Source organism: Brassica rapa, chromosome A07, assembly GCF_000309985.2.
Source record: "Brassica rapa cultivar Chiifu-401-42 chromosome A07, CAAS_Brap_v3.01, whole genome shotgun sequence".
NCBI classification, from domain to species: domain Eukaryota; kingdom Viridiplantae; phylum Streptophyta; class Magnoliopsida; order Brassicales; family Brassicaceae; genus Brassica; species Brassica rapa.
The window spans coordinates 11,566,379-11,582,996 of record NC_024801.2 but is presented as its reverse complement, the minus strand read 5'-3'; the positions used below and the strand labels follow the sequence as shown (position 1 = coordinate 11,582,996).

Here is a 16,618-nt window from a genome sequence, read left to right as displayed (position 1 = left end):
ATAATCATTCAAGCGTTTATCCTGAAACACTTCTTTCCTCGCCGAATCAGGTATTGGTTCATGTTGGTTTAATATTGTTTTTGGTTTATTAACCGGTTTAGGATAGTCCTATTGTAAATATAATTTAAGTTGGTTTTGCATATATTATGCTTAAAATTAAATAATAGTAATATTATGCTTAAAATATAATTTTAGAGAGTTTTCAAATATAGTTTAGAGAACATTATAGGTGATGAATTTAATTTATTAAATTCGTTTATTACTTAAAACTAAGTTTTTTTAAAAACATACTGAGTTATAAATATCAATGATGGATTGGTGAGTATAACATGAAGACAAAAATATAAATATTTTATTTTCAAGATAAGAAATTCAGTTACTCAATATATAATATCTTAAATTATTTTTTTAAAAATATACATAATTTATATATATAGATTAATCTTCCAAACTTAAACTATTATATTATATATGAATAATTTTTTTAAATAAAAACAATTTCTGATTAAAAAAAATAAATAAAAAAACAAATGGTTAAACATCAATATCATCTAGATTAAGTATACGAACAACACAAATTCAAACATCACAAAAAATATTTACATAAACATTATAATACAATAATTTAATCAAAAAATACAATAAAAAATAATATTCAAAAGAATAGTTATATACTTAAATTTGAAAATCAAAGATATTTTTGCTAAAATTGTAATTACCTCGCCAAGAAGATCGACCATCTTTTTTACGGATTGATCGATTGTTAAGCATGTGGTCGATCCGAAAATACTCAGCAGTTTAATTAAATATCTAAAACATTTATTCCAACACTCAACAGATAGTTTTCCTAAATATGATAACTAGATAGCCAATAAAATTACAAAAAATATTTAAATAGTAAAAAATATGTTAATTTAACGTGTTAAAATTTAAAAATAAATTTTAATTATGACATACATCTTAACATTTATATAAATATATATCATAACCTAAATATAAATAATTTAACAACTTAAATTAGAAAAATATAAAAATCCCGGGCGTAGCCCGGGTTAATCCCTAGTTTCATTTAATAGTTTACTTTAATGGTTGAATTACAAAGGGCCAAATAAAAAATACATACAACAAACATTAAGCCCAAAATAGTGGATCAAAATCCAAAACGGGTCTACTATATATGGCTTGTTTAATAAATGACACTATCTTTGTTGGTTTAGACAAAAATTATAGTTCAAGGGCTTTGTAGATCGGAAGCTGCTCTTTTGCAGCGACATTTTGTCCCCTTGCAATGTCCTCCATATTTAAAGCCGAAGCCTGAACACACAAAGTTGCATTGTTTTGTACAAGGTCCGGGACTATACTTGCACGAGTTACCATCAGCATCTACGTGACCTGCATAGTCACAAGACGAGTTAGATATACTCAGTTCTTCAAGGAATGTTTTGTAAATGTTGGAAACGAGACACAATTGAATTTTTTTATTAATATCACGTGTTTATTAGATGACCATGTGAGGCAACAATCTTACACAATTGTAAGAAAAACTTATTTTTTTCTTCTACAAAAATTATAAACAACTGAATATATGTATTGATCGGATGTACATAAGAAAAGGCTCTAATATATGACAATGTTTATAACAATACTAATAACTGATCATTTGTAGGTAGACTGACCTGAAATCAAGAACATAGCAAGCATAGATGAAAGCATGCGTAGATCTTTTGCAATCCATTTTTTTTTCTTATGATATTGTGATTTTATTGTTTGTGTTGGAGTTTTATTTAAATGGGAAATTCTTCATGATAATTTCTCAATTTCTAAAGTGGTTTTTAGTTACAAAAGCAAAATTTTGAATATTTATCTGTTAAAAATAATTAGTCTTCTAGATGTGGTAGTAAATGAGTAATTGTTCTATACTGATTTTGTTTTGTAGTAAAATTTTGTGACCTATTAATGGTCAAAATTTATATTTATGAGTCAAGTAGCTACAAAATAACAAATGAGAAATGTAATTAACTGAGAAATAAAACATCATAAATCTGTGATAAATTATTTGCATTGTATATTAATTTCTCAAAAATATCCCTCCGCATTTACTCTATCCTTTTTTTTCTATTTTTTTATATTTCATTTTCTATCATTTCATTCGTCCTTCCATTCTTTGTAACAAAACTAATTTTGTATTATATAATCAAATAAACCATAAAATTCTGAGAATCTAAATTTATTTATCAGCAAAAATCCATAAATTTTGATAAATATATCTGATGAAAATTTAGAAAAAATCCGAATGACTCTTTAACAACAGTTTCTACAAAATGAGTCCTCAAAGAATCATCCTAAACAAAATATGAATGCCACAGTTCCATAATTCCATCCACAAAGACTCTGCCCACTACCAGAAAATTTGAAATTAGTCACAAATCAACTACACAAAATTTGCGGCTGCATTTTTCTATCTAGAAATAACCACAAAACATCTATGAATTTAATTTTTTAATACACTAGAGATGTTCTTATGAATCTAAAAAATTGAATCAATTCACTTCGAATAATATGTATATATATATATGATTATATTATAATTCATTTTCTATGAATGAGTATATTATATACCTATATAATTAAGTTACATTCCGAGAAAAATATATTTACTGTCTGTGTAGGTTTATATATTTTCGTGATTTCTCATATGAATTAATATATATGATACTTAAATTTCACATAAGTTTATTCTGAGTTTTAATTTTAAGTTTCACAAGATTATATATTATTCTAATCATCTCATGCATCATGGAATGATAACAAAATATATTATTAAGATTACATCAAACAAAATGAGGGAAGAAGTCTAAAGGGAACTAATTTGGTGTTGAGATTTGTAGATCAGATGCTGCTCTCTTGCAGCAACATATGGTACCCTCACAGTCTCCTCCATATTTAAAGCCAAATCCTGAGCAAACAAAGTTGCAAGTTTTTGTACATGGTCCAGGACTATACTTGCAAGAGTCACCATCAGCATCTACATGTCCTGGATAGTCTCAACAAAAATATACACAGTTCTTCAAGGAATGGTTTGGAATGTTTAGGTAAGAAATGAGATTTAACTGACTCTTTTTGTATTAGTTTTTTTGGGTTATTAATACCACGTGTTTATTCATTTTGTTTCGGATGTCCATATGAAGCAAAAATCTTACGCAATTGAATAAAATAAAACTAATTTATTCTTTGAAATATATAAAATAATTGAATATATATATATATATATATATATATATATATATTCACATGTTATAAATTAAAAAAAAATGATATATGACGCTTCTTTAGCGAATATAATAATTGATCATTTGTAGGTTGACTGACCTGAAATCAAGAACATAGTGATGATTGATACCACAATGAAAGCATGTAAAGATCTTTTGCAATCCATTTTTTCTCTTATGATATGAGGATTTTTATTGTTTGTTTTGGGATTTTGTGATTAGTTATGATGACATATTACTTCTTTATAAAGTCAAAATTGATGTATTGTAAGGAAATATTCTACTCTACTAGATTTGGTAGCAAATAAATTGGTTTTTACTATATAATTGCTCTATTTGACTTGGATTTGGAGTAAATTTTGGTGATATATTAATGTTCAAAAATATAATGGTGCTATATTTATAAGCCAACTAGCTATAATTTTATATATAGTATGGAGTTTTCTCTTCATCTAAAATGTATATATTAGTAAAATAAAGTAATAATCATTAGATTATATCCAAATATAATTATTATATTTTAGAATTAATCCACATTCTAATATATAGTATATAACTAATCCTAGAAGAACAATTTTGACTAAAAATAGAACTCTATATATTATTTTATATAAACATATTTTAATATTTTCTATGTAATAATATTTAGATTTTATATATTAATTTAACTGTTATTTTTAATATATTATTTCAGTTAACATTAAATAAAAATTAATGACTATATGTTATTATATATTAAGAAAATTGTGAATACAATTTAATGTTTTTTTTTGTTGATGCGTACACTTTAGATGGGGAGTAATTATATAAAATATTAAAATGTACTTGTAGTTTTAAGAACCAAATTTATAATTGATAAAATAATTAATATTTAACTTACAATATATGTTTCAAATTTATATATTACTTTTGCATTTGATTTTCAAATATAATAAGGAGGATATAAAAGAGGTTTCTATATTAATATACATATCTTAAGACAATGCTATGGTTTTATGAAGTCATCTTGTATAGATTTTATTGTGTTTGGGTTTGTATGTCTCTGTCTCGTGTGGTAAAATTAAGTGGTGTAGGGGACGGGTTTATCTCGAGTCGTGGAATAAATTTGTTCTTGTTGTGATGAAAAATAAAACGCCGCTTCGATTGGGTAGCATATAATCTTTCTAAGTGTTCATGGCCACTATATCTTTGTATTTACAAATTTGGTCGATGAAAATTGTAGTTGAGAAAAAAAAAACTAACTGCGCCAAGTTTAATTTATAGACAAATGAGAGCAATCATTAAAACGATAGCAAATGAAAGAAGGTGGGAGCTGATGTTAACTTCGGATTGGCGCGAAATAAGATAAAAGCTTAAAAAAGAGAGACAAAAGTCTCACTGATTGGTCCAAGAAGAACCAAAGCCTATCCACTTCTCACTCGCTTCTCCTTATTACCAACGAGAACCTTCACTCACATAAATCTCTGTCGGTTCCTCTTTTTTTATTGTTATTATTTTAATTCAGATAAGGGAAAATCCACATTTTTATTTCCATCAAAGTTTTTATTTTTTCTTAAATAAATCGGCTCAACTACACACCGAAACCTTCGCTCGATCTGAATCTTCATCAAGATTTCATTCTGCTGAAGGCTTTGGAACGAGGTTTGGATTTATTTCATTAATTAACATTTTTTAGTTTCTTTTCTATAATTTTGTTTGGATTACCATTTGTAGTGGTAGCAGTTTCTGGGAATCTTCTTGTGTTACTCATCTTACATGGTTATAGATTTTGTAGGCAATCGCTGGATTTAGTTTTGATGTTTCTGTACACAAATGAATGCAACAGTTTCTGGGTTACACTCTGTTTCATAAGAGATTCCGCCAATGGTTTTGCTATTTTTTCTTGCTAATTGTATAAGAAAATATCTTTGGAAAAATCCACTTTTTAAAGTAAATAAACGGTTAAATAAACCCACTTGCCTCAACCCTTTTTGTTTATTTTTTCTTAAAAAAAATTCTAAAGAGAAGACATTTTGAATTTGTGTCATCTTTACATTTTTAATGAGCATAGTGCTTGTTTCCTTTTCTGGGATTTTCATTTTCTATATTTTTCTTACAAATGAAAATATTACTAAATTAGATCTTACATGTAAAAAAAGTTGGCAATTTGGGTTTGATTGGGTTTTATCTGCCATGTTTTATATGTACCGTATTTGCTGTAGCTTTATTGGGTGTGGAGATTGTTGATGCTTTGATGTCACTTTTGGATCTTTGCTAATTAGTTAAGAACTCTAGTAAGTTTTGATAATGTGCAAGTTCCATTTACACTCAGGTTTTGTCATAACTTGTCTCCTAAGGTATGTTTTTTTTTCTTTCTCTTTTGTGGCGTAGATTGCATCACTTTCATGGAGGTTGAAGAAAGGAATGTTTCTTCTGGTTATGCTAAACCTCCATGGATATTCAAAGGAAGGCAAGTAACCTCTTATTATTGTGGGTAGCTTTTCAACAATGTCTCTTCTTTGCTTTTATCTTAGCTTCTTTTTTGCTATGCTTTCAGTGCGTTGTACCAGATTCATCTTGTGAAGGCTTCCACTGCTCGAGCATTCATCCCCAAGGAGTTTCGACTTGTTGAAGCTTTTGGGTATAAACAAGCTTCTACAGGGTTGTTCCTTTCTTGCTTAAATGGTCTTTTTCAAAAATGATTAAACAAATGTCTTTCCTGTGTGATTTTTTTTTTCTTCAGGTACACTCTTGGAGGGTTTTTCCTGGCTAGCTACGATGATAGTCCCGCTGGTGTCTTCGATGAGGTCTCGTCTTGCCTTTCCTTTCCTTTACTTTCTACTTACTCAAACCTTATCATCCCTAACATTCTTTAATCGACTCTCTCTTGCTTTTGTTTTTGTTTCACAGCTTGTCATGATTGCAGGGATTGTATGGAACCCTCCTACATCATGCGCGTATGTTCATTCTTCTCCTTCCTCCAACTTTTCTTTAGTAAAGCAAAATTTGACTCAAGTGATTGGGAATATTCTGTTTATTAAGTGATCGTTCCTTCTGTTATATCCCTTTAGATGGGCGGCGAGGGTGCTTGTGAACAGCAACGAGGCTTGTCATCACGGACGCAAGGTAGGTGGGTCTTACTTTGCTCTATATCAATGGAATGTTTTGGAGGATAATAATACATTTTATTATAAAAATAACATGGTGGTGTTGCAGGAAGTAGGCCTCCCAAGCCAATTTGCAAGATTTTCTAAAGTTAGTGCCTATACTTTGGTCTTAAAAGTGATTTACCTTGTAATAATTACTGATTAGGCTCTCTATAAGTTTTCTTTTTTAAACTACCAAACCAAATGATGAAAACAAGATAAAATCTTGTCTACACAAAGTAGAGACACTGCAATCATTAACTACCAAAATAATTTTTCCTGAACTCTTGGAGAATGGGATGAAACATGTGTAAAACAAGATCTTCTGCTTTAAGTAAAAGTAAATTTTTTTTTGGTGGGGAACAGAAAATCACTGCAGTTCCAAAGAGAAAAAGGGAAAGAGCTTTTGGGTTCTTAGACACATTTGGGTTGGGAACTACTCTGTCTCACCCTGAGGATTTGATGGAGGTTAAAGTTAGTGAAGTTGATAGTGCTGCTTCTGCAAATATCTGCAACATCCAAATTAGATCAGACGGTGAGTTCTTTTCTTGTTGGCCTAACTTTTACATCTGTGTAATGAGAAAACTCATTTCATGTTTTGATATCTAAGTAATGGTGTAACTGGCTACCTCAGAGTTAGAGACCAAACTAGGAAAATGGATGGGACCAGCAATCAAAATGTCGCTTCCGAGTTTTAGGTAAAAGTTCGGTTCATTTGATTGTTTCCATGGGAGACTTCTTGGCTAGTAAGCTCATCAAGAATGTCAAATAATATGGCAGTGGCAATACAAAGTTCAACCCAAACCTGCTCAAATACTCTTGCCACATCCACTGCAGGTTATACTTCTGCTTCTACTTAAGGTCAATCTCTTAATAACATAGCAGACAACGTTTATTAGAAGGAAGATATATTGAAATCTTTTGCAGGGTGAGGCCTGTGAGTCCTGCGGTAGTATCAAAGCCTTTGGAAGATGAGGCAGATAAGAATCACACATCACAAGAGTCGCTTGAAAATGAAAGGCGGTTAAGTGTAGCTGTGATGCTATCAAAACCAATCATAGCTCTTCAGTTTAAAGACTTAACAATGCAAGTAGAAGCTCCCGTTGTAGTTCACCCTTCAGTGTAAAGCACAACCACTCAAATTTCAAGAACATACACTTCCTACAAGGTTTCACATCTTTACAAAAAAATACAAATCTTTCCACTCTGATACAATATTTGGGGGAGTTCTGATTTCTTTTATACCAATAATTGTCCAAAGGCTTTGTCTCTCTATCAAGAATATACTCAAATTCAATTTAGAGACATTAAATCAAGTCATCAAAACAACTTAGATCTCTGTTTTCGATTATTTGACAAACCATTTGGTTCAGTTTGATATACTATGAAAGAAGACTTTGATGGATATCAACAGCAAAACAAAAAAGTCCATTCTCTGATGTTGCAAAAAGGTTTTTTGATCATAATCAAGGAGTAAAGAGATGATGCAATTGTTGGTTGTTCCATGGTGTTTCATCCATATTACCACAATTTTGTAAACATCTTCTAACCAGTTTATGATGTCAAACGATCATTTTCTCCACATTGTCCAATACCTGTAACAACACAACCATTAACTTAAAACCAGGTAAAAATCTAAAGGAAGAGAAGGCTGTATGGTGATCAAGTGTTTATACCTTAGAAGATGGCTTGGGGTAGAGGATATCGTAATGGCCTGGACGATACAACAAGGTTATAAAAGGAGCAGAAGCTTCTTCCTGTTTCTCACTAGTGCCCACAGGAACAAAGTCATGATGGTTCACAGTGACACCTCCACTATCACACGAGCTACGGTCAAGATACACAACCCGAATTGCAACACCAAGCGCGTCTGACAAAGTGGTTATGTGGATATGGTCACTCTCTTCTCCCATCGGTTCAACCGATGTCTTGCAGAACTACGATTAAAAAAAAAACTATTAGGGAGAGGATTCAAAGCTTTCTATTATAAGTGTGTGTACAAACATGATCAACGGTTGAGTTTGATAGTCCTGTTATAAAAGGTTCGAAAAACTCTGCACGAGTTCGTATTTCACCAGCAGTAACAAACCTGAAGAACATTACAACTGAGACACAAACCAGAATCAGTCAAAACTACGTTTGGTTGGGTCTATACGTCATCAAAGATGTTTTAGAGTGGCTTACTGTAGTCAGAGACAGACTGATCTCTACTTCTGTTAACCAGCTCTTCGTAGCTGTAACGGAGAAAAGAATGATATAATATGAGAAGAGACGTCTAACCATTTCATAAAATAACAGTTCTCTCTACCTTATACTCGTCACTTCCTAGGAGAATGTCATCTAGTTGCTCGAGGAACATCTGTATCAATATATTGATTGTCCAATATCTACAAAACAAACATATATGATCATTTTTAAAGACTGAAGAAGAAGAAGAAGAAGGAAAACCTTGATCTTCTCGAGCAGAATGGGACTCCCAGCTTGGTACTCTGCAGCTAAACTAGAGAGAGGTTCCTGCACAGTGATTGAACCCAAAAAGAACATAGTAGAGAGCAACATCATGTAGAAGAAGAGAAACGGAGATGACACAATGGATTTTACCTGATCGATTCAAAGACGCAAACTTTTAGTGAAAAATATTCTGAGAAAGGGAAACCAAAATCAATTTGATTGGAAGGGTAGAAAAAGGTAAATAGACGTTTCGCTTTTTCCTGTTACAAAAAAAAAAAAAAAAAAAAGACGTTTCGCTTTTTCCCAAAGTATACTCAATTTGGATGTAGTATAAAAAAGAAAAGACCAAAATAGCACTAAATCAAGTTCCCAAACTAGCATTTAAGGCCAAAAGTCACAAAAATAGCACCAAGGGGTGGGGTTTAGGGTTTAGAATTTAGGGTTTAGGGTTTAGAGTTTAGGTTTTAGGGTTTAGAGTTGAGAAGTGAGGTTTTGGGGATAAGATTTTAAATTTTGAAAAATAAAAAAATTTAAATTTTTCAAAAGATAAAATGCTATTTTGGTTATTTTAGTTTTTGAGTGCTATTTTTGTGATATAAACTTAGAAAGGTGCTATTTTGGAGATTTGCCCATTTGGATACCTTCAAAAATATACTCCCTCTGTTTTTTTATATAAGTCGTTTTAGAAGAACTTTTATGTTTCAAATTATATGACGTTTTCGATTTTTTATGTAAAATTTATTAACATTTAATGTTATACGACCAATGATAATATACTTTCGATTTTATTATTAGTTAATTTGTGGTTAGGTAAATAATTAATGATATTTTTGTTTAGAAAATATAAAAAATTAATGATTTCTTAATTTACGTGTATCCTACTATATGAAAGGGACTAAATTCAAGGCTTTTGGGACTATCCACCTCAGCCAAAATATTCTCATCCAAAATATTCTCATCCAAAAAGAATTAGAAATAAACGTCATTTAGAAAATAATTAACTAACATACGACTTTTGATATTTCTAGAAAATTCAAATTTGTAACTGCTAATTTATTAATAGAATCATATATCTATATTAAATTATGTTCTATTTTTAATCGTTAGACTTCAGAATAAATAAATTATTAATTTATAATATATATATATATATATATAGTTTATAACTTTATATTGTAGTTATAAATAAAGAAAAAAAAACGGGGAGGGTGAAGAAGTTCATGTAAAATTATGTAATTAAAATGGTAAAATGATGAGTATGATGAGTTAAATCTAAAAAAATTTGTTGTACAAATTATGGTGCTTTCTTCGTCCACTATAATGATTTAAAATAAAATATATATTCACATAAATAAGTCAATATTTGTTGTTTTTTTTTGGTAAGATGTTAAGATTATCATTTTCTGAAAGGTTACACTGTTGTTTTTAAACAACTTATTACAGCAAGGAAACAAAAACAACCAACAACAACTCAAGGTAAAAAAAACCTTAATGAGGTCTTATACAAGAAAGATAAAAAGAGGTGGAGAAGAGGAGAAAGAAGAACTTGCCGGGTAAGAGAGGAGACGGTCACACATCATACGGTCGAGAGAGGCAAGGATGACTGATGAAGGTGAGGAGACAGCTGTGAACACACAAGCATTACGCTCTTTCCACAGCAGGTAGATGGCTGACTGAAAGTAGAGCTTGATGAATGGAGTAGCATGCGCATCTGCGTTGACGCGAGGTTGATTGATCCAGGCTGCAACAGAGTGTAGATCAGCCGGAAGAAAAATCCAAACTTCAGCAGCAAAAAGCTCCCATATCAAGCGAGAGAAAGAGCACTCAAAGAAGAGATGATGGTGAGTCTCTATATCCAGATTACAAAGGATGCACGTTCCTGAGACATTTAACCCCCAACGCCTCAAGTGGTCCTTGGTTGGCAGGCTTCTCCGCAAAGCCAACCATAATATAAACGCATTACGTGGAATATGTTCCTTGAACCAAATAGTCTTGTGTCAATATTTGTTGTTGATAGTGTTTATATTCTTTTCTGACATTAGTATCCATATTTTTTAGTAAACTGATCCAAAGAGATTAGTTTGTGGAGCTAACCAAACGAGGATTATAGTGTTTACGTTGGAAAAAGTAATAGGTTGAATGATAGATGGCGTACGTGCTTTTTCACATGGAAATCTGCACATATATTAAAATTGTAAGATTTGAATCATAGAGAAAATATAGTGTATATGACTGAAGTTGGTCCATTCCGAAACTAAAGATGGCTAAAATTCTTCTTTGTCAAAATGCATAGATGTGAATCTTATATGAATAGAGTTCTCCATTGCTTATAGCAGTGTAATAAACTCCGTGTGTAAAGGAGAAAAAATATTATATAAATGAAAACAAAAATTATGATTTTTTTTCTTGTGTCTATAGGCTCTTCGCAATTTGAAGAAGAAAGAACATATTGTGTAAAAATCTTTGGCTCGATCAAATTTTATCCAGTTGTTTGTAAAACTGTTGTTATCTGATCCATGTAATTTTTCAGTGTTGATTTAAAAGCCCAAAAAACCCATCTATACTGACTTTTTATATTTTTTTCTGTGATTTAAATTTAAAAAGAGATAAAACTTTCGATAAGTTATGTAAGCTCAGAACAAGTATTTAGCTTTAGAACGCATTTACATGTTTCAAACTTATAATATATACATATATAATGTTTAAAATTATGCATATAAAACATGTGTAAAATGTGCCTGAATATGTTTTTCTTCTTTAATGTGTTAATCGTACTATATATAACATTATTTTAAAATTTCAAAAAGTTTTATGTCACATACAAAAAATCATCAATAAAAAGTATAATTCTCCATCTACAACAAGAAAAATAAAAAATTATAAACATATAAATTAAGAAAAACTAACATTGGAAAAAACAAAAAGTTAATGTAAAAGAAAAAACCGACAAATAATATTATAAATAAAATAAATTTATAGTAATTCTAAAACGACTTATATTAAAAAAACGGAGGGAGTATATTTTAATATATATATGTATTAATTTTTTAATTATCAATATATTATTTTTGAAGTTATTTATTTTTTCATAATTTTTATGGTATTTCTCTCAAATATGTTTTTTAAGTTTTTGTCAAAATAGCATTAAAAAAATGACTAAAATAAATTATTTTTGGTTTTGAAAATTTTAATATTTACTTTTTATTTTTTAAATTTGAAACCATATCATCAAAATCCTAAATCTTAAATCCAAATTAGTTAACAATAAGGTAAAAAATACAGTTTTACCATTTAACCAATTTCAAATAGAATTATGTTTTCTGAAATTTACAATAACCATTAAATAATACATTAAAATATAAAAATATAATTTTTTGAAATAATTATTTTTTCGTGAATCCTTTGGGAATGGAAATAATATTTTTTGAAACACTTTTTTCTTAAAAGTAGATATTTTAGAAATAGATAGAGTATTATTTATTGTTATAATTTTTCTCTACATTTGTAAGAAAAGCCGAATCGTTTCTTGGCCATAAACACGACGTGCATGTGGCTTCGCTAATAATGGAACGACAAAATGTTGAGCTCTATATTGGGCCAAAACGTTTGGGCCCTTCCGCTGAATAGACAACCGGATAGTTGTTATATTATTATTACTCTCCTAAGGTGGGTGGATCCAACGATCATCTCAATATGCAAAGAATTAAGAATCAACATGATTCTAGTACCAATTGATGACATCACAAATGTTGTGCTAATCAACCAACATACGATAGCTTGGAGGTGTTAGCTCATGTCTCATGAAGTAGTCTAATTTGAGATAAGGCTATTGTGGCAATTATATTCGTAAAGCGTTGTGATATTTTTAAAAAGTTTTTATTCTACAAATAAAAGTCATCATAAATCAACTTTCATATGTCAAAAAAAGTCACCAAAGGTCATTCACTTGTCCTAGAAAAATATCAAGGGTAAATATCATAGATCTATAATGCAATGTCATTTGAGAGAAAACCATGTTATAGAGTTTTCCGTCTTTATACGATATGGTTTAAATTATCTTTGATTATAAAAAGTTAAAACTGTAATAAGGATCCGAGTTATGTCAAAATTGTGATAAGCTAAATTTAATCACCATATCTTAAACTCTATGGAAAATAATATTAATTAGTTGGAAAATGCTCATATGATATGCAGAAACATTGGGAATTTGAAAAAAAAAATACATTTTCACAATAATAAAAGTTAAGCGAAAGTTCAGAGACTACCAAATATAAGAACTAAACACAAGATACCAAGAACACTTTCTTGTATATTAGAAATCTGTTAAACAATCTTCATAGATCTCTTTAATCCGAATTACTCTCAGTCACACACGACTAGAGACGGACCAATTCCTAATCTATCAAAACAGAAAGCACAAGATACACCTTCGAATACTTGTCTTTCTTAAGCTCTCAAGAACAAACCTCTTGCTCTAGCTTTTCAATCAATAAACGGCTAACCTCAATCTACACAAAGTAATCAGGTTAAATACCCTTAACACAATACCCTAGTTGCCTAAATATTGTGATAAGCCCAAATCTTCCAAATCTTTTTTGCTTCACGCCAAAGTAAGATCTTGGAACCAATGAGACATTGACACGTCATCATCTCATAACCGACTTGTAACAGCAAGTCACACTTCCTATATTGTGCATAACACATCCTCTGTTTCTCAATCCGACAAGCTCCTTTTTCTTGAGCTTACATTCTCCCCCTTTTTATCTGAATGTGACAACCTATGCAACCTGCAATGTAAACATCCACGCAGCACACATATCCAAGACAAAGAAACTACTCAACCAGTGATCATCAACTGAAAACACAATCCTTTAAATAAGTTACACACTGAATTGATAAAAGCGCAGTCGAACACAGTCTGAGTCTTAAATAGTACAAGCTGGATTAAAACTTAAAATGTCATTAAGCACTAAGACATGACCATCCTACGCGTCTTCCTCATCTTCATCCTGCTCATCGTTTTCTTCAAACCCTGGATGAGGAACATGCTGCTCATAATCTCCCCCTGCATAGGTGCACATTTAGAAAAAAAACATTCGTTAGACATAGAGTAGAAAATACTACAAAACACGGTGCATCTCCCTTACTCCTCAGGCGAACTCGAATGGCTTTGAGTCCAGCAATAGTGCGATTGATGTCGTCCTCAAGGCTAGCAGCACTTGAGTCTGCTCCAGACCCACGACCAGCCTTAACATCCTTGACAACAAGCTTCGGTGTTCCAGTGAACTCATCATGAAGCAAGTCAGGAGTTATAGTTCTCTGAAAATGGATGACCTGCTGAATCAAGTTAGGGAACATGATACACCGAGTCTTCTCTGTCTGAGTGTTCGCTGCCATTGCTATTATCTGATCATAGACGAGTTTCCCGAAGTCAAATCCATCATGATGATGAAGCATGTAGACGAACCTGAGTCGCCTTTGGTTCATTGAGGTGTAGTTCCTGGTGGGAATCCAATTCGAGCAGACGAGCTTATACAGAACCTGATTCGTAGCTGTGAGATACTTTGAACTCATGTTCTCACCTCGTCTTATTCGCCTATCTGTGAGAAAACCACAAACTTCATCAAGACGTTCATCCATCCAGTTAGGATCTTCTTCAAACCCCGGAATGCAATACATCGAATTAATCAGGCTTGGAGAGAAATCAATAAGCGATCCTCGAACATACACCGCTACACCATCGTCTCGTTCCTCAGCTTCCGGAAGATTAGCAAGGAATTCCCGGATTACATTGGGCTGATAAGGATCGAGATCAGTGAGGGTATGAATCAGGCCTGCCCCGATCACAATGTTTCTGACATCAGAGAGATTCTCGTCCGTGAGAGAGATAGATTGCTGAGGAATGAAATTCCGCCCTCGGAGCTCTCTGAAACGCTCAGTCGCCTCGATTGAGAAGAACCGTTCAGTCATTGGCGTCCTTGTAGGTCGCATAAGCTCTGGATAGAACTGAGATTTAGTTTGATACACACTCCGACTCTCCTCAAATCTCTGTTCTTTGGAGCGATTCGGAGGAGTGTCTTCTGCCATCGGAGCTTCGGAGGAGTGGTCGTCTGAAGATTCCCCATCTGAGAGAGACTCGACTTCAAGCGCAATGTTCGGGGGTAGAGGCGCAGTGTCACCAGCTGAGACGCGACGGCGGCTCCGCTTGCCCGAGGATGACCCAGAAGAGAGGTCAAGCGGGTTCATCGGAGTAGACTCGACATTCTTCAGTTTCATGAGCCGCGAGCTTCTCCTTGTTGGTTGCATGTTGCTAGTGAGAGAGATCGAGTGCGCCGGCGAGAGAGAGAGAGAGGATGTAACACTTGAAGACAGCTGCATCATACAATCCTCTAAAATAACCCTAATCATACTCACAAAGCCCGTTAGAAACAATAACACTAGGCCCAAGACATGAGACCCAAGATTTGAAAGACTAGCAATAGACACAGCCATAATTTAAAAAAAAAATAACACCACAGTGTGTGAGAAAGAGAAGTTGTGAGATTGATAATCATGTCCTTGCAAGCGATGCAGCTCACAAAAGAAACAGCAACTAAAGCACCTCGCCAGAAGACATACTCCAGAATGTCTTTTAGCGTCCAGAGGAGAGAGACAGAGGTTGCTTCCCACTTGTACTCAGCCACCAAGAAGTTTTTGATAAAGAATCAGTGAGACCAACCCACATCTGTAGCTGTTTCTCAGCCGAGTAGCTGTCACAGACATGATTCTATCATGCAGCTCACTCACACCTGAACTTCTGCAGCATAGTCATTTGTATGGTCTGGAAACACAGTGCAGACATCTTGTATGTCTGTCTCTCCAACTCGACAGTTATGGTAACCTTGATCTGTAGCTATTTCTCAGCCGAGTAGCTGTCACAGACACCAATTTTTTTTGTTTACCAATCAGAGTTGACATCAACCCTGCCCCATCCAGACAGTGATCGAAAATAGAGTCTGAAGGTTGTGTCCTCCAGCTCCATTACGAGTGTCCATCATTCAGGGCCTTTTGTTTTTCTTTTCTTTTCTGTTTAATAATCCAGGGCACTCTTCTTACCCAAATTTTACTCAGTCTCTGCTGTGTTTCCTCATTCAATCCAGACAGTGATCAATGCTCAGATCGAAAATGTTGTAGCATCTTGATCCAAGATGAGTGTCTTTCACCAGTGAATCAAATGACTTAACTGTTAAGGAGACAGGTGAAACGAGCTGCACAATCGAACTTGTTGACTCAGAGTTTTGTGATTGTGGTGGCACATCGACAAGCAGTAACACATATATACAACTGCCATGCTCTCCTCTTCTGACATGACTTATTCAGAGATTCACAATTCCCAAGGCCTTCCGAAGGCCTAGGAACGTGTTGTAGTCCAGAGGTTTGGTGAATAGATCAGCCAGTTGCCTTTCAGTAGATACATGCTCCAAAATCACGATTTTCATCTCAACTAACTCTCTCACAAAATGATGTCGAATGTCAACATGTTTGGTGCGTGAATGTTGAACCGGATTTTTAGACAGGTTTATGGCACTCATATTATCGCAGTGAACAAGCATAGGGTCAGAGATGATACCATAATCAACGAGCATTTGGCGCATCCAAAGTAACTGAGTGCAACAGCTTCCTAGAGCAATATACTCAGCTTCAGCAGTTGAGAGAGAGACGCAATTTTGTTTCTTGCTATGCCACGCCACCAAGTTGTTACCAAGGAAGAAACATCCGCCAGAAGTACTATGA

General features: G+C 32.8%; 2 protein-coding genes and 1 long non-coding RNA gene across 20 annotated transcripts; 1 reads left to right on the top strand and 2 right to left on the bottom strand.

The window, feature by feature from the left end:
• Positions 1–522: 522 nt before the first annotated feature.
• On the bottom strand, positions 523–4,363 carry LOC103829034. The gene is made up of 3 exons (XR_625423.3): positions 3,370–4,363; positions 1,677–3,034; positions 523–1,392 (listed from the first exon to the last, which is right to left on the bottom strand). It is a non-coding gene; the product is annotated as an uncharacterized LOC103829034 (long non-coding RNA).
• Positions 4,364–4,657: 294 nt separating this feature from the next.
• LOC103829032 (protein NEOXANTHIN-DEFICIENT 1) lies at positions 4,658–7,737 on the top strand. 9 transcript variants are annotated; one of them, XM_033275435.1, is made up of 11 exons: positions 4,660–4,910; positions 5,640–5,718; positions 5,806–5,910; positions 5,992–6,055; positions 6,159–6,205; positions 6,320–6,374; positions 6,465–6,503; positions 6,761–6,929; positions 7,029–7,092; positions 7,175–7,231; positions 7,322–7,691. In XM_033275435.1, the coding sequence occupies exons 2-11, from the start codon at positions 5,654–5,656 to the stop codon at positions 7,518–7,520; spliced, it is 864 nt and encodes a 287-aa protein (XP_033131326.1). In that variant the 5' UTR covers positions 4,660–4,910; positions 5,640–5,653; the 3' UTR covers positions 7,521–7,691. The 9 variants fall into 9 exon arrangements, with proteins under 9 accessions (XP_033131327.1, XP_033131321.1, XP_033131324.1 ...); XM_009104687.3 differs by having other exon boundaries at positions 4,661–4,910; positions 5,806–5,889; positions 7,322–7,737; XM_033275432.1 differs by adding an exon at positions 5,488–5,542 and having other exon boundaries at positions 4,669–4,910; positions 6,320–6,503.
• LOC103829033 (OVARIAN TUMOR DOMAIN-containing deubiquitinating enzyme 1-like) lies at positions 7,712–9,259 on the bottom strand. Of its 10 annotated transcripts, none has more exons than XR_004449382.1 (7): positions 8,996–9,256; positions 8,843–8,908; positions 8,703–8,781; positions 8,579–8,628; positions 8,399–8,499; positions 8,071–8,331; positions 7,712–7,989 (listed from the first exon to the last, which is right to left on the bottom strand). XR_004449382.1 is itself a non-coding variant. In XM_033275439.1 (6 exons), the coding sequence occupies exons 4-6, from the start codon at positions 8,492–8,494 to the stop codon at positions 7,957–7,959; spliced, it is 390 nt and encodes a 129-aa protein (XP_033131330.1). In that variant the 5' UTR covers positions 8,495–8,499; positions 8,579–8,628; positions 8,703–8,908; positions 8,996–9,241; the 3' UTR covers positions 7,712–7,956. The 10 variants fall into 10 exon arrangements, 5 of the variants coding, with proteins under 5 accessions (XP_033131330.1, XP_033131331.1, XP_033131332.1 ...); XR_004449383.1 differs by having other exon boundaries at positions 8,703–8,753; XM_033275439.1 differs by having other exon boundaries at positions 8,703–8,908; positions 8,996–9,241.
• Positions 9,260–16,618: the final 7,359 nt, after the last annotated feature.

Bases quoted from the DNA above. Each gene is read 5' to 3' on its own strand.
- LOC103829032 (XM_033275430.1), top strand. From the start codon at position 5,654: ATGGAGGTTGAAGAAAGGAATGTTTCTTCTGGTTATGCTAAACCTCCA. The intron at 6,056-6,158 runs GTCTCGTCTTGC...TTTGTTTCACAG, and splicing joins CCGCTGGTGTCTTCGATGAG to CTTGTCATGATTGCAGGGAT. The intron at 7,093-7,174 runs GTAAAAGTTCGG...ATAATATGGCAG, and splicing joins ATGTCGCTTCCGAGTTTTAG to TGGCAATACAAAGTTCAACC.
- LOC103829033 (XM_033275439.1), bottom strand. From the start codon at position 8,494: ATGTTCTTCAGGTTTGTTACTGCTGGTGAAATACGAACTCGTGCAGAG. The intron at 8,332-8,398 runs GTTTGTACACAC...TTTTAATCGTAG, and splicing joins CAAACTCAACCGTTGATCAT to TTCTGCAAGACATCGGTTGA. The intron at 7,990-8,070 runs GTATAAACACTT...GTGTTGTTACAG, and splicing joins ACCCCAAGCCATCTTCTAAG to GTATTGGACAATGTGGAGAA.